Source organism: Equus asinus, chromosome 24 (assembly GCF_041296235.1).
Source record: "Equus asinus isolate D_3611 breed Donkey chromosome 24, EquAss-T2T_v2, whole genome shotgun sequence".
Lineage (NCBI taxonomy): Eukaryota > Metazoa > Chordata > Mammalia > Perissodactyla > Equidae > Equus > Equus asinus.
In genome coordinates this window covers 50,871,899-50,891,658 of record NC_091813.1, presented here as the reverse complement: position 1 = coordinate 50,891,658, position 19,760 = coordinate 50,871,899, and the positions used below count along the sequence as shown (strand labels likewise).

Sequence of the window (19,760 nt, the reverse complement as noted above, 5' to 3'; positions counted from 1 at the left end):
AACCCCAGGTCGCTGAAACAGAACGTGCGCATTTAACCGCTGTGCCACCAGGCCGGCCCCTGACCCGATTTTTTATGTGAAGAGTAAAACTGCCCAGGTGAAATGAACTTAAACCAGGCCATTCAAGTTGGAGACATCAGCGTATCTTAGGGTTGTTGTTTTTTTCTCTTAAAAACAAAACATTTTTGTTCCTTATACTCCTGTAGTTTAATTTCCTTCCTTTTTTTCTGATTGTATTTCACTTCCTTCATTTTCTAAACAATTTTTTTAATTGTGCATGTTTCAAACACATATTTTTTTCTAAAAGCCACCCTATTTCACAATTCTGGCTATAAGCCTAAAAGTAATGCACCCAGTACAATGCACAACACTTGAATTGTGTTGACATCGTAATTCTACGCACAAAATGAGAAGGCTTTTTTCTGTCCTTTGAATGTTCTTTCTTTCACCAGGATAAAAATTTAAATCTCAATTATAAGTTGCCTCCATTCCCACGCCACACACAGACTCACAGACACACACACCCCTCTCTCTTACACATCTTACTCTAAGGGATAGACTAAGAAATGCCACCTGAATGGCATAAAATAGAGGGAGACCTGGAAGCTTTTCATTACTAGGCAACCCCTGCCCTTTGTTAAGATCTCTCACTGATGTTGAGGACTGGTTTTTGGTGATGATCCCTCCAAAGGTGCCTCATTCTAGCTGCTTCACCTTATAATGGCTGGGAGCACATCACTGCCACTGCCACCTGTCGGCAGCACCAGATGATAATATGCCCTGGTTCAGCCTTCCGCCTTCTGGGACACGGAGAGGAGGCTCTGTGCTCCCCACACAGATACTAATGAAGGGTAATTTCCACTCAGCTCAAATCTACTCCAGCTCAGGCAACTCAGTGCTATAGCCAAGATAACCTGCCAGGAAATCCCAACAGTACAGGGTCAGGCGGGGGGAGAGGCTGCAGAGCGGCAACCACTTACTTCCCCTCATCAGACAGCCAAGAGTTGTCACTCTGTTAGTTACAAAGATCCCCCAATCCTAAAATGATTAGGCATCTTGCCAATGTTTGATACTAGAGTAATTTATAAAGAGGTATTTGAGAATTTAGCTATTATTGTATATGCCTCCCACTCTCACCCAAAAAATTGAAGTGGGAAATGGAGGTACTGGAATGGTTGAGTCCTCTGGGTCCAGGTCGGGTTTGAGAGCCGGGCATTCCTTACTGTATGACTTGTGCAGGGTGCTGAAGGTGTGGGGAGAAGCCAAGTGAAAGGCTCAGTCATTAATTGGAAGGGCAGACGTGGAGAGTGAGGGTTCACAACCGAGTGGCAACAGAAGACCAAGTCACAGAGAGCAGTTCTCAGTGCCGTGCAGGCAGGAGTGGATTCCAGCACCAATGTGTCTCAGGCTCAGTGCCTTCCTAGGATTACTGCTTTCTTTCACTCCTCAACTGAGCAATGGGAGCTAATCAGATTAAGCCTAAATATTACGTCTTTCTTTGCTTTTAATTACTATTTTTCAAAGGCTAACTCACAATTTAGTGATAGGGCCCTATTGAGTTGCTTTACTTTTTCCACTTTTTCCAACATACGATATTAAAATAAGTGGGAGCTCTTGATAAACAGGGATGGAATTCCACGGAAGTCACAGCACAGCACCACACAGCATTCCAGAGAAGGCTGGCCTCACAGTTAGCTGAAGGCCAAGCCATTTTCCTTCTTAGTAACATTCTGGAGGAGGGAAGAAGGGAGTAGTAAAAATTAAAAGGAAAGAAGACCCCTTTATAGTCATAAAATCCTCAATATTTAAAAAATGATGAATATTAACAGCAAAAGGAACTCATAAAATATTTTGAGAATTCTTACCATTTGGGCCAGAAATATGGCAGATGGATTATTAAAAATAAGAAACTTGTTTAAACAAACATAATTGTTTGGGCTTAATTCTCCTATCCGAGTAGGCAAGAGCTGCCTTATATAAACACCCACACATTTGATCTTTCCCCTTTGTACCTCTGGGAAGGGTGAAAGAAGAAACGCATAGGAAGTATTCTTTTGTGCAAAGCCTGTGTGCATAGCTGCAAGATCTGTGGGTTCTGCAGACTGATTAGGTCCCACCCAGAAGACCACACCCACCACTTAGGGCAGAGTTCCAACCTGAAGGCAAGGCACTTGCAGGAAACCTATCCTTAACCTTTCATTATGACTACATTTGTGTAACATTATTTTTCCTTGAGTCACGGAGGAGTATCTCTTAAGGCTCAATTCTCAGTGACTTCTGCAGGTTATCTCCCCTTACTTATGAAAGCCAATCTTCCACTTCTGTTTTTGATCAGGTCTTACAGGAAATCTGGCTTTATCTAGGCATCTTGTCTTCTTGGCACTCTTACCAAAGACATTCCAGGGGGAGTTTTCAATCTTCCAGATATTTCAGCACTTGAAAATCTAAGCTGTCCTAACTTTCCATTGGAGATTCTTGGTTTTATTTCTGTGGCTTAACTTATTTAGCTGAAACTCATGAAAGATTGGCTTGTGAAAAAACCTAAGAGTGTGGATTGAAAATAGCAGTAGTGTCGTGAACACTTCATGTAGCTATTTACAAGGAAATTCCTTACCAGAAGATGAAAACTATTGAGGAAATAATCTGGGAGACAAAACCCCAGAGGCTAAAGCAAGATCCAGCTGGAGCTAAGGATTCATAGACACTTCGGGAAGTCCAGCCACACTCTGGGTCATCCCTGCTTGGTGTGACTCTTAGTTCATGTCAGGAGTAAGATTTTGTCCAGATTTGCCCTAACATCTCAGTTGATGCAGTCTTTCCTGCTCCATAGAAACACCTGGAGCGTTGCAAAAAAATCCTCCTGTCCAGGCCTTACCTTTGATCAATTACGTCATGGTCTCTGGGAATAAGGCCCAGGCATCAGAACTTTTTAGATGCTCCCCTACTGATCCTAATGGGCATGCACTGCTTTGGAGCAAGGGTTTTCCAAACTGTGTTCCTTGGTGGTCAAGGGCGATTTTTGTAAAGGAGAGGTAGATGTGAGGGCTGCCCCTCTTCCAGACCCTCAGTCCAAATTCTCCCAGGGTTACACTCTTCTAAGTGTTTCAAATAAAATAAAATGTCATCGAAAAAAAGTGAAAAACACTAAAGAGATATAATAAAAGATAGTCTTGATTGAAACAAACCTCACCCCACCAGTGTTTGCGATGTAGCTTATCCCTTAGAGAGGAGGTAGGAGAGAAGCTGCATCTTCCAGAACATTCACTCCGAAGAAGATGGAAATTGATCAAACACTTGTTTGTAGCTGCATATTTCTTTAATTGTTTTACTTCATATACAGGGTCAGTAAAACCCATTCTTAGCCAATTGTTTAAGGAACAAGCCTTTTTAAAACACTGATTACTATCCCTCATGTTTCCTCCCATGACGCAAATACCAAAAAAACCTCTGGGAAAAATAATTTTGTCCTGTTGACACCATCAGCAACCATTATTACTGCAGAAGCACATCCCTTTATGTTAAAATGTAGGAGTAAAATGTTGTTACAACACAACTATTATTTTATAGGTTATGTACTTTGCCAAAGGATGAATATATTTTGACGTACTATTCTTAAGCAGAATTACGCAATGTCACCTGAGTTCATACTTTTCTTACTTTATCCTATTTCTTGAAATGATCTAGAGAATATGATTAGGTGAATTAATTAATTCATTTTCCCCCATTTTAATCTCAGTTTTCAATACAATTTAAAGCTTTTAAAGATTTTTCTCTGGCATTGGTGTAACTATAGGATCAGGAAATCTGAAACTATAAAAAGATAGCCAGGGGCTGGCCCAGTGGCGCAACGTTTAAATGCGCACATTCCGCTTCAGCGACCAGGGGTTCTCCGGTTTGGATCCCGGGTGCGGACATGGCACCGCGTGGCAAGCCATGCTGTGGTGGGCGTCCCACATGTAAAGTAGAGGAAGATGGGCACGGATGTTAGCTCAGGGCCAGTCTTTCTCAGCAAAAAGAGGAGGATTGGCAGATGTTAACTCAGGGCTAATCTTCCTCAAAAAAAGAAAAAAAGATAGCCAGTCATGTGGACAGACAGAAAGATGGGCTTTAAAAGATATAAAAATTAAAGTTTGGGGACCATTCTAAATCTTTTACAAACTTTTCAATGCTGAAACTTTCTTCTTTATCAATTGTCATTTTTATCTAAGGAAATAAAATAGGAAGTTGACCTTACTGGCGTAGTGAACTAAGCATAGTTTGAGCATAACTGTCCCAAATATCTAGAAACCCAAGGTAAAAAGCTATACAGGATGGGAAAGAGGCCAGGGACCCACACAGAGGCCAGGAAACTTGGAGATAGACATCAATTCCCAGGAGTACACCAAGAAGCCAATTGACTGGGTATTGACGTTCTATTGGCTGTAAGATTTAGGAAGACAGAGTCGAAAGAAACTCTGAGATGTACTAATCCAACACTCTAATTTTACACCTGAGAAAATACACTTTTAAAGGTTAAAATGAATACTTGAGAATATACCAACATGAGGCAGCATTTATGTGGTGAGTTAGGAGTCAGACAAATTCAGGCCCAAAGTTAGGCTCGATCTCTTACCTGTAGCTTCACCTTAAGCTTCTGAACTTTAGTGTTATTCATAAAGATAGAAACAGTAATACCTCCTTCCTAGTAAGCTTGTGAAATTTTAAATTTAAATTAAATGTAAAGTGCACATAATAGGTTACCACTAAACATTAATTCTGCCTTTCCTCCTTTGTGGAAGAGCAAAATTTAGAATATGATCTCTCTTACAGCTAGACAAGTATTCCTTCTGCAGAAGTCAATTTGAACAAACAGCTGAGTGTTGAAAACATTCTTTGAAGCTGCCTAAAAGTAGCTTCCCTTCAAGACTCAGATATGACATTTTACGTTTGTAATAAGAATGTTCCCATCCCCAAAAGAGAGGAAACTAACCCAATGCTCTTGAACAAAATCCTACACAACTAGGTATAAGTCCAAAGCCACTGACACATGCCTTGCCTGTAAGAAATTTAGGCCTGTTTCTGGGGTTGCCCTCCGTACTCAGTCTCCAGCCTCAGCAGTTCAGCTTGCCCTTTTGCCTCTCCTAACATCTCATTATGTCTCAGGACACGTTTTGGGCTTCACTAAGGCTTATTCAGAAGCCATGGCTATAAATGACTAGAACTGGAGCTCGACCCTCTCTTGTGTCAGCTCCTCTGGGCAGCCAAGGCTCTCTTGGGACCTTTGGGTAATGATGGGATTAGCTTGAATATATGATAACAATCGAGGCAGCAACCACACAAAAGAGAAAAATCTTTATCCTTGCCGCTACCATATAAGAGGTGCATATCCGGATCCACTGCTGCTTGGTACTTACCTCACAGGTGAGGGGCTACAAATGTCAAAAAGTCAAGTACTGACTCTGTTCTGGTTGCATGGCAGAGCAAAATGGAAGGCGAGGGTAGGAATAAGTGAAACAAGAATCAAGACCACAAGACTCACAGTTTTTTTAAATTGCTATTAAATTAAAGAAATTCCAATAGGAACATAGCAGTTGCTTAGTTCTGAATCCAAAACCATAAAGTTTCTTGAAAGTCACATAGAGCAACGAGGAGAATAAGGGAAAACTCACAAACTCCATTTTCTTGATTGAAAAGAAAATGTTTCTCCATAATGAAAGAGTACAACTTGTAGCAGAGAAAATTAACCCAAAAGACCCATCTGAAGGCATATTTAGTAAAGTTATTTGACTTTAAAGATAAAGAATCCTGTGAAAATATAGGCAAAAACATCACATTAGTAATAAATCAGGATGGAATCAGATTTTTCCTTAGCAACCTTCAGTGGTGAAAGATAATGGAGTAACACTTAAAATATAGAGCTATATTAACACTTAAAATGTATAGAAAGCATGAACCAGATAAGCCGCCCTTCAAGTACAGGTCAATAGTTTGAATATGTAAGAATTCAGGAAACAGTGTTCCTGAGACCTTTTCTGAGAATAATACTAGAGGGTAAACTCCAGGCCAGAAGGAATAGATTGAGAAAATTTCAGCAAAAGAACTGAGTTGAGCATATAATTTATTTCTTTGCAAAACTATTGTGAAATTTTTCAAACATAAACAAATGTAAAGAGAATATGTAATAATATTTCCCTATTCCCCATTCATATTTCCCTAAATAATCTCAAAGATATCCTGTTACATTTGGTTCTTTAAAGCAGGATACAAATAAGGCCCACGTGTTGCTTCTGGTTGTTATGTCTCTTTTATTCTCCTTTTTTTTATGTCATTGGTCTGTGGAAAACTGGGTCATATGTCAAATAGAATGTCTGATATTCTAGATTTACTCGGTTACTTTCTCATAGTGCTAATTAACTTGTTTTCTGTTGCCTATATTCCCTGTAAACTAGTAGTTAGGTCTAAATACTTCATTAGATTCAGATTTAGTTTTTTGGGGAAACAAAGATTTCACAGATGGTACCGTGTACTTACTCTTGCATTGCATCTCATTAGGAGACACATGATATCTGGTTGTCCCATTTTTAGGGATGCTAAGATAGATAAGTGGCTTCAAGTTGTGTGGTCCTCACCCTTTCATGCTTTCACCTAGTAGTTTAGAATTCATTATCTATTGTCCAGATGTATTATGTCATTAGGGGTTGCAAAATGGTTATTTTCTAATTCTGAAAAGCTCTACAAAAAATAAGAGAATAAAAGAATCAGTAGAGAGGTATAAAATTGATATGCACAAAGCAATAGCTTTTTCATGTACTCAAATAACCATCACTTAGAAGATACGTTGGAAAAAAGAAACTGTTTACAATAGCAGCAAAGAAAAGTACCTACAAGTACAAGAAACTTGCAAAACTGAAGTAAGGAAGACTTTAAAATACTCCTAAGGACAAAAGGTAGCCTTGAATAAATGGAAAGGTACCCCATGTTCTTATCAGGTTGATAGCAACATGACAAAGACATCTGATTCGGTAGATCTAGGGTGAGGCCCTATCTTCCTGTGTTCCCCAGTGTGGGCTGCTTTGTGCTTTAGAGGAGTTGTTCCCAAGATGTGCTCTCTGGAACAACGGCGTCAGCGTCACCCGAGAACTCGTTAGAAATGCAAATCCTCCTGCCTTAACCCAGACCTACCAAATGGGACGCTCTGGGGCTAGGGCTCAGCAGTCCACATTTTCACAAGCCCTCCAGATGATTTTGATGTGAGCTAAAGTTTGAGAACAGGGCTCTGGCACATCTACATTGAAATTACACAGGAATCACGTGAAACTGCAGGCTTGATTCAACAGGTCTGGAATGGGGCCGTAGTTCTGCCTTTCTGACGAGGTCCTTCTTGATGCTGATGCTGATGATCTGAAGACGACACTCTGAGGAGCCAAACGAGAAGACCAATCTGTTTCCAGCTTACTCAAGGCCAACCTATCCTGTATCCTCCACTCCCATTTTTGTCTAGGTATTAATGACAAATAATGTTGCCCCTCTCAGTAACATGTTATTTTAAACAGAATTTAATGCACAGAAGTATATTCCTTTTAAACCAAGTTTAACCAGAAATAATTAAAAAGGAATCTCAGGCTTTGGTGGAGCCATTATGGAGAGGTACCTACTCAACATCTATCAAATCATTTCATAGAGGATATACTGCTGACTGGAATCTAGAGGGAAAAATTATTAAAGAAAAGCCTATGCATAGAGATAATCTTCATATAAATCTATGTATAAATCCAATTGGCCTCTAACTTCTCTCCTTTAATAAATTCTGATTTTCATGTGTTGGTGTTCGGGCTATCTACTGCTTCAAACTGCCTCCAAATTTGAGGGCTTAAAACAAGAAACATTCATTTAAGCTCATGATTTTCTGGCTCAGGGATTTGGACAGGACATAGTGCAGACTGCTCTACCATGTCTGCAGCCTGAGATGGAGTGGCTCAAAAGTCTGGATGTCTAAAGTGACTTCACTAGGAGCAAAGATCTGGGACCTTTGTTGTGGCTGTTGGTTGGGTTGCCCGGTTCTTCGCCATGTCTTGTCTCCTGAGGCTGGAATGTCCAAAATGGTTTCTTTGCTCACATGTCTGGCACCTAATCCGGAATGATTGGAACAGTTGGGTCTAGCCAGGACTCTGTCGCTCCCTCTCTTTTTCTCTTTCTCACTCCCTGTCTCTTTTCTCTCTGTCTTTCCACTTGGCTAGGTTGAACTTCTTCAGGGCTTGCAGCTCTCAAAGTAATTGGACTTATTACATGGTGCTGGCTTCCACCAGGTTGAGCATTGCCAGAGACCAAGGCATAGGCTGCAACACTTCCATAATCTGCCTTCACTTCTGTACATTCTATTGGTTTGTTAAGACTAGATTCAAGGTTGGTAGTGAGGAGAAGAATGTGACCCCATCTCTCAGCTGGAGCCATTGAGCCAGCTTTAATTTATCACAGTTAGGTTTTATTAAAGTGAATCCCAGATGCACCAAAGTTGGTTTGGCTAGAATCAATGTAAATGCAAAGGCACACTATCTATAATACCTTCCTTGAAAGCTCATACTGGCTCAAGAGAGCCATGGTTAGCATCTCTTCCTAACTCTGCATTCAGTGATATCACCTTGGCAACTTGAAGTTACACCATATCAAACACTTCAACTCAGGGCTTCTTTTCTTTTTTGAGAGCCAGTTGGTAAACATTTATCACATATCATATTTACAACCCAAATAAGATTTCAAATATTGCAACCTCACAGCCCCCACCTCCCACTCTTCTACCTACACACACACATCTGACCCTGCACCTTTGAGTTCCCAAGGATATGATCCAGGTCTAAAATCTATAGGGTCCTCCCCCTAGTTTTCAATAATGTTCCATGGCAGTAAGGAGTTAATCCCCAAGATTCTCAAAATAGGAGACAAGGACTGCCAGTGATATAAGGTGTGAGCCACAGCATAAAACATGGTGCCTCTTCCTTAAGCATCAGTTCTACTCAGAGATTTAGGGGGAATTTTTAAAAGTGTATATATTTTAAACTAATGTGGATATATTACATAGTAGGTTGCAAAGTTTACATCATTTATTATAAATGTAAAACCACAAAACAGTTTTACACCATCACTGCTTTGAATAGTTTCCCCAGACCTCGAGGCAGGGTCAACTTACCCATTCATCACAGTAGTGACTGTGCCTGGGGCCCATGATACTTGCAGGGTCCCACAAAAGTGTTTTTAATTTCGTTTAAAATCAGAAGGAAATAAATAAATGAAGGTTGAAGAAAATGTTTTAATATATAATATTATGTCTTTATATCAATACAGTTATAAATATATGTGTGTATGCACATGTGTGTATTTTTCAATGTAGACAGGGTCCATGAAGGCAAAAGTGCCTAGGACCCACACAAGTCATAATACAGCCCTGCCTGTAGGGACATTCTTTCAGTACACAGTGGAAACATGTGATAAGCTCTGAATTTTAGGAACCATATCCTCTCAATTGGTTATTGTTGAGAACTGATATCTTCAGATTCCAAGGGAATGAATTTGAAATGGTAGAATTTCATACATCCTTGAAAGGCAATATGATAGATTTATAGGACAAGGACTCCCACTGACTACACCATGGGTCTCACCTTGCACGACAATCTATGTTGAGTACCTCACTCACAAGTCACCACTTCTGTCCCCAGATGCCATGACCAATATTTATAGAGAGTGGCAGACCTTCTTGTATGAATCTCACTGTCAAATCATGAAATCTCAGAACTTGAAGTGGCTGAGCCCAACCCCCAACCAATGGAAGAGCACCTTTGTCATCATCCTTGACCAGTTGCTCAGCATCAGTTTAAACACATCCTGACACCATCTGCACTGGGGAGCTGTAAAGCTGCTTCCCTTTGTATTATTGTCTTATAAAGGAGCACTAAATGTGAGGAAAACAGAGATCTACAAGTTGCTGTTGATGCAGTAGGAAGATGTCAGAATGAGTGTACTACTGGACACCGTGAGTCAGTGATGATGGATGAACTAAACATCGTGAGCAGTACCCACAAGGACCATCGTGGTCTCATCGACCTCAGGGCTAAGCTCCAGACCATCTTCCACCACCTTATGGAGGGTGCTGTAATGTTGCCGGCTTTGGTCAAAAGAATGCAGCTCTGAAGCAGCCTCCCAGGCTGCAAAGGTGGGCATGGGGAAGACATCTGGCCTCTTGTTTTCAAAAAAGCATTTCAGGTTTCTCTCACTCAGCTTGTTGGCGTACTCCAGGAACATGTTTTCCAAATGCTCCTTCTCTTTTTGTACGTAGGTCTTCCAAAAACTCAGCTGAAGGTAGCTAACTTTGGATCGGCAGCGAGCATAACAGGTGGTGAGCAGAGAGAAGAAGGATGCTGAACAAATCAGGCACCATCCTAGAATCTTAGAAAGAAAGAAGTATTGAGGACATGTAAAGGCAAGGCCACTTCTCAGGGAGCCAAGTGGTTGTCATCAGGAAGGGTATGGCTAAATTAATACCACAGTCACTGCCACATCTCAGTTGAAATCCTTCATCTTAATTTTTATAAAGATTGGCACCTGAGCTAACATCTGTTGCCAATCTTCTTTTTTTCTTCTTTTTCTTCTTCTCAAAGCCCCCCAATACATAGTTGTATATTCTAGTTGTGAGTGCCTCTGGTTGTGCTATGTGGGACGCCACCTCAGAGTGGCTTGATGAGCGGTGCCATGTCTGTGCCCAGGATCTGAACCAGCAAAACCCTGGGCTGCCGCAGCAGAGCACACGAACTTAACCACTCAGCCACAGGGCTGGCCCCCTTCATCTTAACTTTTTAACTGTCGAATAAAATTAGGGTTTCCCTAATCTCTAATCTCTATCCTACACACAGTTGCAGGTATGCGAAGAAATAACCAGAAGCCAGGCAAATGGAAAAGAGTAAAATGTATAGATTATCACAGAATTGGATAAACCAAGTCCTCAGATAGTATTAGCTATTAGAGGAAAGAATTCTGTGTGTGAGTAAATGTGGTCATTTGAGCAAATGACCAGTTCCTTAGCCAGGTGTTTTCAAGCATTGGAAAAAATTCCTCTCTCAATACAAACTGGTTCAGCTGGGTTTTTTTTTCTGAATTTTAAAAGCAGAAGTCTAAATAGCTCAACTTCTAAACTTTTTTGTTCTAATTATATTTTTCATGATTGGAATTAATTTCATATTTAGATGACCAACAGAACTCTCTTGACATTTTAGTTAAATGACCCTTAGTATTTCTCAGCTGATGGGCCTATTTGAAAATGGAAACAGAAATCTGCAGAGGAGCCCGTTCAGACTGTAACAAAACCATAGATAAGCTCATTGCTTTAAATCAGTGGCTTCTAAACTCTGGCTCAGATATGGAACTATTGTGCAGGGTCTCAGACTCCAGAAGAATGCCAACGCTGGATTGGCCCAACTTTCCCCTTACGATGGGTGCTCTCTGTGCCTCAGTCTCCTCAGTTGTAAAATGGGGTTACTCACCTCAGAGGGTAATTTTGGAGATTAAAATCAAACGATGCTGGACACACATGTGCATTCAGTGTTAGCTGTTAGCACTTGCTACTATTTTTCAAATGTATATACGTTTACGTAAAAGCATTACTGAACTCGTAGTACCTTCCTGTCATTATGACTAGTGAATGAAAGTACTCATATTTACTTGGAATCACTTGTGGTTGGCTACCTCAGAACTTTCTCTTTTCTGCATCTTCTGCCTTCTTCTTTCCCCACCGCCATGCCTCCTGTGTGGGAGCAGTCTTCTCACCAGTATCTGAGCCGTTTCTGCTTGAGTCATAACCTATTTATCAGTTTCAGACCTCCCGCCCCCGTACTGCATAACCTTAGCATCACCTTGCTCTCATTTGAGTGCTGAGCACTGAGCCCTCTTGTTCTTCTCCAATTCACGGTACCCAGAATCTAACTAGACACAGAGATGGTCCTACACCAGCCATAAATAGCCCTCAATATTGTAGCATTCTGACTGAGTCTCTTCTCTCAATTTTCTCACCAATTTAGAATTGAGGACACTTACCATGTGCCAGCAGCTTTATGCCCATCTATGTCCATTATCTCTAAACCTTCCAACAACTCTCCAAGGTAGGTGTTACTACCCAACTAGAGGAAACTGGGGCTCAGAGAGGTCAAACCACTAGCTCTAGGTCACAGAGCTGGTAAGTGGTAGAATCAGGATTCAAACCCAAGGCTAACCAACCCCAAGGCAGAGTTCTTGCCACTACTCCACTCTACCTTCCTTAAGAACAGAGAGCCACCCAGCAGGAGTTCTTGTTTCTCTGCCCAACCCATGGATGGGGCACTTTTTCCACCCCCGCCCACATACCCAACTATCGGCCTGGACTGTTTGTTGCTCCTTCCTGCCTGAATCATGCAGTCAGCACCTGCTATGGATACGGCTTCTCTTGTTCACATCCCTCATGCATCCTCCCCCAGGAATCAGCCCCAGGTCCTTCTCATTCTGCTGAGAAGTAAACAGGTCAGAGTGGCCAGGCTGAGCTGTGACAGGATGTGTGTGATTTCCTTATACCCGTGTTTAGAGAAGAAAAGCTCACACAGTGATAAGTGTTTGGATCTGGCACTAACTGAATGGAGCCAGGGGCCTGAGGACATCAACCATAAATCACTCATTGTATCACAATGTTCATAATTAATACCTTCCTTCAACAAAAGAGGGAAGACATTTGGGAGTCTGGCATGTTTTTATCTAAAAGGCACTTCATGAATTAAACAAAAGACTTTGTTTAGGGTCATTTTTAGGCTTTCAGTTTCTGAAAAGACTATGACTATACTACCAACCAGCTTTGGAATGTATGATTTTAAAAACAGACTTTGATGTCAATTATGCCTCATTAAAAATTTTTTTTAAAAAAAAACAGACTTTGCCTGGACATGTTGTCATAAAGGCAAGTCGTTGTGGAAAATACAAAATTATACTATTTTCAGTGCATTTATTCTTAAACAAATAGCATTCCTGACAAATTGTGGATCTGTTTATCTACTCTTGTTACTTGTTTGGTTTGGGGAATGCAATTCTTACTACTCACAAGTAGGAATTCAGTCTTTTCCTGAGGCCAGGGCAAGGCTTCACATCTGGATTTGTGTTCCTGTGTCTGCAAGGATGTCAAGCTACTTCCCTGTATCAGCTGTGATTTCTTTCTGTTAGATAAAACAATGCCCCCAGTCTCGAGTCTCTAAAGTAATGTAAGAACTTTTTTAGCTGTACGGTACAAAGAGCATAGGGCGTAACCTCCGTGGAGAATATGGTCCCTTTTCACTGACGGCTATTTAAAGACTGCCAAGTCCTACTTTCTGTGGGAAATTCTTCTGAGTCTTGACAGTGTTTACAATAGAGATAGCAGTTGCCAGAAATCTTTCAAGGGAATCCCTACACTAATTATATTACATGCAACTTTGAGAAGTATTAGCTCATTTGGTTCGGCTATATTTTAATAGATGAATACTATGTGTGTGTTTCTGAGAAACAAGTTTGCAAATAACTAATTGATAGAAGGCAGTAATTTCTAATTACAGCTCTGCCATTAACACTCAATTATGAGTTAGTGTCATGCATTATTTACAAAGTCAACCCAGAGAGATTGTTTTCAAGTACTTAAGTATTTACATATGCATCACCCAGAGGATATTTTCTTTCTGGAAATGGAAAAGACAACCCAATCAGCAATTCTACTGAGCCATCTAAGCTCTAAAAAGCTTTTCCCGAGATTGTCTTAATGCTGCATCTTGTTCCAATTTCCATTTCGTTTCGGAATGTTCTAGCGGGATTCAGTCTCAGCCCTGGCTGAAAGGAGTGGAGAAAAAGCTTCAGGCTCGCGCTGGGAGGGCAAGGCGAGCTTGTCCTCTCTTACCTGAGACTGGGCTTGCAGGGACAGTTTCAATTCTTCATTGTCTGTGGGTGTCATGCTGGTCTTGCCACAAGATACTTTGTGAAGTTCTTCCCAGCACTCTTTGGGCTTGCCCTTGCAAATCAGTCCCAGGAGGCTTGAACTTTTCGTCCCGCTCATGGCACATTCATAAAAAGTCCCATTGAGCAAAGCCACAGAAAGCCACATCATTGGTGCCACCAACGAGCTCAGAGTGATCTGGCTGAGGACACAGAAGAAGCGGCTGCTGTGACGTCTGGAGAAGATTTTCCTGGGATTCACACAACAGCCTGTGAAGAGTCTCCAGGACCGGTTGTTCAGAGAGAATCCCAGGATCAGTAACACCCAGGCGGGAGCGAAAAGGAAAACCAGCCCATAGACCATATTCTCAGTGCTGCAGGGGCACTTAAAAGCCACGAGTGAAAAGAGACGCTCACCTCCCACGGTCAGCAGAGCCAGGAAGCTGTAGCCAATAGCAGTTTTCTGGTTAAGGAAGAATTTTAAAATCCCCTGAAAAGCATCCATGTTGGAGATACACAAAGAGGGAAAATGCTTTGCTCTTATTCATTGGCAGAGCAGCTGTGGCACTGGCCGAGGGTGGAGCTCTTTCTTCATTAGAAACAACAGTCCTCCTTCTCAGGCTGAATTCAGCCAGATAAGGAAATAATGTCATTCCCTAGGAATGAACATTTCCCAACTATGTTCAGATAATGCCTCCTACTGTTGTATATTGGTCCATGAAACCAGTGCCAAAAGACTGAGAATTAGAGTAAATTCAAAGCGCACAGCCTCCATTTTTATGTTATTTTCATGGGGCTTGGATTTCTGATTCTCAATCATATAAATAATAGTCTAGGAATTTTCCAGCCAGAGGAATCAACATTAGCAGAAATGGGTTTCAGCCAATTGATAGGGAGCCAAATCGTCTCCAAGCCTGGAGTCTCATGGTGGTTTTTTTCTCTTGCTTCTTAAAGATTGCTACTTTTACTATTTTGACTTAAGATCTGGAAGATTCATTTTATAGCCTTTTAAATTGACTAGTGTTAGAGATTTGAACCGTGTTTTAGGATTTGGGCTATTTGAAATTTATATGGAAACGTTTAGGGAGAGTTTGAGTTTTGAATGAAAGACAAAATGAGAAAGAGCCTCATCATTTCTTTCCTAGACTATCACAGTAACCTCTTGATTGGTATCTCTGCCTTTGACCTCGTGTCCACCCCCACGCTCAACCCTAAATCCACCCTCCATGCTGACATGCAGGAGATCCCTCTAAAGCAGAAATTCAATTCTGCCCCAGCCTACTCACACCTCAGGGCTTCCTACTGCCCACAAGTTCATAGATGCCAACCTCTCCTGAACCTCATCAAGGTATTTCATCTCCATGATATGTTCCCTCCACCTAGAAGATCTCTCCCACCCCACCTTGTCCACCTGGCAAACTCTCCCTCAAGATTCATGGCAGGATAGAAGTCACTACCTCTGAATATTTCCAGGATTGCCTCCTACTATACAGCACTGTACTTGTAGGACTTATTCCGTTGCAATTACTTGTTTAATATCTGTAGTCCCTTTTTGACTATGAGCTTTTATAAAAGAGGAACTATGTGCTATTTTCTTTTGTATTGTGGATCTAAACATGGTGTCAAACACAGAATGGCTGCTCATTTAATAATTTGTTTTTCAAATAGTTATTGAATCCCACTGTGTGCCAGGCACGGTGCAAGACAGGCAGCGCTCAATGAGTACCTATTGAATGAATGGATGAATGAATGAATGAAGAATGAACATTTTAGTACTTCTAATTATAAATAATTCAAGGAAATTGTTTCCATTTCTCTCCTATACTGGTCTTAATTTTAAAAATTAAATTAATTAAAGCACTTGAATGATGACAATATATCAAACTGACAACTTTCCATTAATAAGCTTCAAATTCCGGGCCTGTGCATTTTGTGAAAAGAAACTGGCTTGGACTAGGAGTCAAAGAAATAAGTTATAGTATAGCCTTGGACATGTCATTTTACTTCTCCGAATCCCAGTTTATTCGTTTGTGAAAATTCGCTATAAAAGAAATAGTCTCCAAGGTTTCTGTCTCTGCACTGTGAAATTCTGTAAGCCCTGTAAAACAGCAAACTTTTGGGGGAAGTTCTTTTATTACTCGACTATACACCTCTCCCCCAACCCCTTGCTCCTTCTCAGAGACTTGTCATTCTTAGTGATATTACTCCCTTCATTTCCCAAAACACACCCTTTTTGGGGTCTAATCTTCCTGTAACGTTCTTGGCTCTATCATCTTCCTATTGTGGCAGATGTGTCCTCGGTCCCCTTCTGGTCCTAATTCCAGATCCTATCCTTTACTAGGCTCAGTATGACAAATATAGTAGTGTGTTGATGATTAATAATATTTTAATTTTTTACCCTGGTAAAAGATATTTATTTCTGAAAAAGATTTTTTTTTGAAAATGATGCCTTAATTCTGTGTTTCATAAACCATATTTTTTTCACAGAAAACTAGTCCCTTAGGAGGTTGCATAAAAATAAAAGAGCTTAAGACTTACACAAGTCATAGGGTCAGTAAGTTCCAAAGCTAGGAGTGAACCCAGACTTCCTGACTATAAGCTCCACACGCATACCCATTGTGCACCACCTGGAACAGGGTATTGGCTGCCCTACTAGTAGACACTTGTTCTAGACCAAATTTTAGTAATTTGTTTTTCCTCTTTATTAGGTTGCTTTCAAGATGTACTTGGGAATTACACCAAGTGTGACCTGTAACAATTCAAGCAGAAACGAATTTTCCCTGATTCTAGACAAGAATCCTCTGGTGGAATTTGTGGAAGAGCTCCCCGCTGGACGGTCTTCTCTGTGCTACTGTAATTTACTCTGTGGGATTATCAGAGGTGCCCTGGAAATGGTAAAGCACATACTTCATTTTGCCGGGTATATTCGTTATGCAGTGCCGTGTAACAAATTACCCCAAAATAGAGCCGCTTAAAACAACAGACATTTATTATCTCACACAGTTTCTGAGGATCAGAAATCTGGGAGAGTCTTGGCTGGGTGGTTGTGGCTCAGAGCCTTTCACAGCTAAATGCAGATGCAGTCAAGCTGTTGGCCAGGGCTGCAGTCTCTGAAGACTTGACTGAGCCTGGAGAATCTACTTCCAACCTCATTCACTCGGCCTCAGTGCCTTGCTGGCAGTTGGCTAGAGGCTTCAGGAAGTTCCTTGCCACATAGGGCTCTTTGTAGGTCTAATCACAACAGGTGCTGCCAACCCTGGTGCAATGTGGGAGGGGACTACCTGAGGGCATGAGTAGCAGGAGGTGGGGATCATTGCAGGCCACTTTGGAGGCTGGCTTCCACACCTGAATTATTCATTGTTTTAGCTAAGACAATTATTAGCATCTGCTAAGTGTCAGGCACTGAAGTTACAAAAAAGAGCAAGACATAGTTGTTGTCCTTCAAAAATCTTCTGTCCTGTGGAGAAATCAGGTGTGTAAAGCAGTGTACCTAAGGGCTATGGGAGGACCTTGAGGGAGGGGGCACGGTTCGGGGGCAGGGAAGACTTCCTAGAGCCACTCTAAGATAGCATTTGAAGGCTAAATACGAAATGAGGCATGGCCGGCCCAGTGGTGCAGTGGTTAAGTTCGCACGTTCCACTTCTACAGCTCGGGGTTCACCGGTTCAGGTTCTGGGTGAGGACATAGGCACCACTTGTCAAGCCATGCTGTCATATAAGGTAGAGGCAGATGGGCATGGATGTTAGCTCAGGGCCACTCTTCCTCAGAAAAAAGAAGAGGGTTGGTGGCAGATGTTAGCTCAGGGATAATCTTCCACCAAAAAAAAAAAAAAAAAAGAGGCAAAGGTCTTGGGGTAAGGTGAGCAGGGGAAAATAATATTCCAGGTAAAAGGAGCAGCATGTCCAAAAGCACAAGAAGAATGTTTTATTCAAGGAACAAGGAACTTGAATTAGTTCAGTATGAGTGACATGTAGGGTGAGAGAGGTCATGAGAAAGTAGATTTAAATTCTTTATAGGGGCTGATGAAAAAAAACAAGGATTCATATGACAAGCTTAGGAATTTGGATTTTTATGTTGAAAACAGCCATGACCCATTATAGGTTTATAACAGGGAAATGAATATTTTGATATTTGTGTTTTAGGAATTTCATTCCTTTGTCAACAAAGTGAAAGTGTACAGGAGGGGACAGGGCTGGAGGGCAGGGGAGAGCAGTTAGGAAGCTGATAATGGTAACCTCCAGTAAAACCACAACAAAGCACTGACAGTAGGAGAGGAGAGAAGACAGATTTGAACAACTCTGAGAAGGCAGGACAGATAAGACTACGCTATTAGTTGGCTTAAAGGGACAAGATTGAGAAAAAGATTCAGGAACTCTTTTTAGGTTTCTGAGCAACATGTAGGGATGGATGTGCTATTAACCAAGAGAGTAAAACCAGGAGGAGTATACTGGGGGCGTTGGGGATTAGAAGAGACAAAGTGAGGAGTTCGGTTTGGAAGCTGCTGGGATTGAGGTGTCTAACCCCCACACAAGTGATGATACCCACTCAGCAGTTGTTATACATGTCTGGAAGTCACAGAGAGAAGTGGACCAAACAGGTATTGGAACTATCAAAGAATGCCTAGAGAGAGCATGTAGAGTAAGAAGAAAAAGGAGTCACAGATGGGACCCTAGGAAGCAACAAAATATAATGAGCAGGTTAAACAGAGAAGTCAAAGACTGCAAAGGATACCAAGGAGGAGTAATCAGAGGTAGGAAAAACACCAGGAAAGAATGGAGCTATAGAAACAAGGGAGGAGACTATTTCAAGAAGGATTGATTCACAAGCTCAAGGACGGCAGAGAGGCAAAGTAAAACAAGACCTAAAAAATATTCACATTTAGGGACCGAAAGGTCAGGAAGGACCTTGGTAAAAGCTGTTTTGGGAAAGTGGAGGGAGAAGAAGATAATCTCTCAAAGACTGGTGAGACAAGGGCAGCTTAGGAAGAGGTAACAGTCAACAGAGTCTCAATTTTCCAGAAGCTTCGCTATTAAGAATGTTGGGACCACAAAGCAGCTAAAGGTAAGACATGTGTTGACCTACCCAATAGTGAGACATGGGTATAATTTTCAGTTATTTGTGATAATTAGGGGAAGGATATAATAACAGGTAATCCAAAAGAGTAAAACAATACAAATAATGTGTTATTCACACAGGTCCTCCATGCTCTAACATTTTTTTAGGCTTGCCCTACAATCAATGGCCGTGAAATCAAGAAAGGGGAAGGGAAGAGTTCTGGGAGCTAATGGGCAACGAGATGAACCATAAAACCAAGGCAAAAATAGGATAAGAAAGTCTCCAGCTTTCATGGATAACAGTTGATTACTATGCTGAATGACAAATACGTGTCAGAGCTCATGTGACCCCAAATATGCAAATAGTTTCAAATTCATCTCCTTGTTATTTTCATTGATTTGCTGTTAAGTTTTGGCAAAGACAAAAAAAGATCCTATGTGGATAAAAATAAGGGTGAATTTAGCTTCTATATTTCAGAGTGCAGTCTACATCCTTCTATTGGGTGGCGAGCATCACAAAGGCATGGTTTTTGCACCCTGTATGAGTCAGATAATTTGCCATACCGAAGTCTATGGGTTACTCAATCCAGACTGGTTGGCCAAGAATTCTTAGTGAGAGAGGGGAGTGAGTCAGATAAGATGTAATAAATAATAATAAATTGCCTACCAGATGCAGGCTTTTTCACTTATTATTTGCTTTTACTAGGTACTTTTGCTTATTTATCTTATTTACCCCAATGACTTAAAATAGCTTGACACTCTGTT

General features: G+C 41.2%; 2 protein-coding genes across 4 annotated transcripts in view; one reads left to right on the top strand and one right to left on the bottom strand.

Moving 5' to 3' along the window:
* The window catches only part of TRAPPC3L (trafficking protein particle complex subunit 3L), a 58,561-nt gene that overhangs the window by 15,361 nt on the left and 23,440 nt on the right, over positions 1-19,760 (top strand). Inside the window, exon 4 of the mRNA XM_014866143.3 lies at positions 16,650-16,835. Within this exon, the coding sequence (XP_014721629.1) occupies positions 16,650-16,835 (186 nt within the window). The remainder of the gene's footprint in view (positions 1-16,649; positions 16,836-19,760) is intronic.
* Positions 5,515-14,578, bottom strand: CALHM5 (calcium homeostasis modulator family member 5). Of its 3 annotated transcripts, none has more exons than XR_006519216.2 (3): positions 13,907-14,570; positions 9,633-10,416; positions 5,515-7,394 (listed from the first exon to the last, which is right to left on the bottom strand). XR_006519216.2 is itself a non-coding variant. In XM_044757241.2 (3 exons), the coding sequence occupies exons 1-3, from the start codon at positions 14,444-14,446 to the stop codon at positions 7,287-7,289; spliced, it is 1,014 nt and encodes a 337-aa protein (XP_044613176.1). In that variant the 5' UTR covers positions 14,447-14,578; the 3' UTR covers positions 5,515-7,286. The 3 variants fall into 3 exon arrangements, 2 of the variants coding, with proteins under 2 accessions (XP_044613176.1, XP_014721627.1); XM_044757241.2 differs by having other exon boundaries at positions 10,051-10,416; positions 13,907-14,578; XM_014866141.3 differs by having other exon boundaries at positions 5,515-10,416.

Excerpts from the sequence above, each read along its gene's own strand:
- CALHM5 (XM_044757241.2), bottom strand. The coding sequence starts at position 14,446 with ATGGATGCTTTTCAGGGGATTTTAAAATTCTTCCTTAACCAGAAAACT. Across the intron at positions 10,417-13,906 it reads CCCTGCAAGCCCAGTCTCAG|ATTCTAGGATGGTGCCTGAT; the intron begins GTAAGAGAGGAC and ends TTTCTTTCTAAG. Across the intron at positions 7,395-10,050 it reads ATGAGACCACGATGGTCCTT|AGTGTCGTCTTCAGATCATC; the intron begins GTGGGTACTGCT and ends TTGGCTCCTCAG.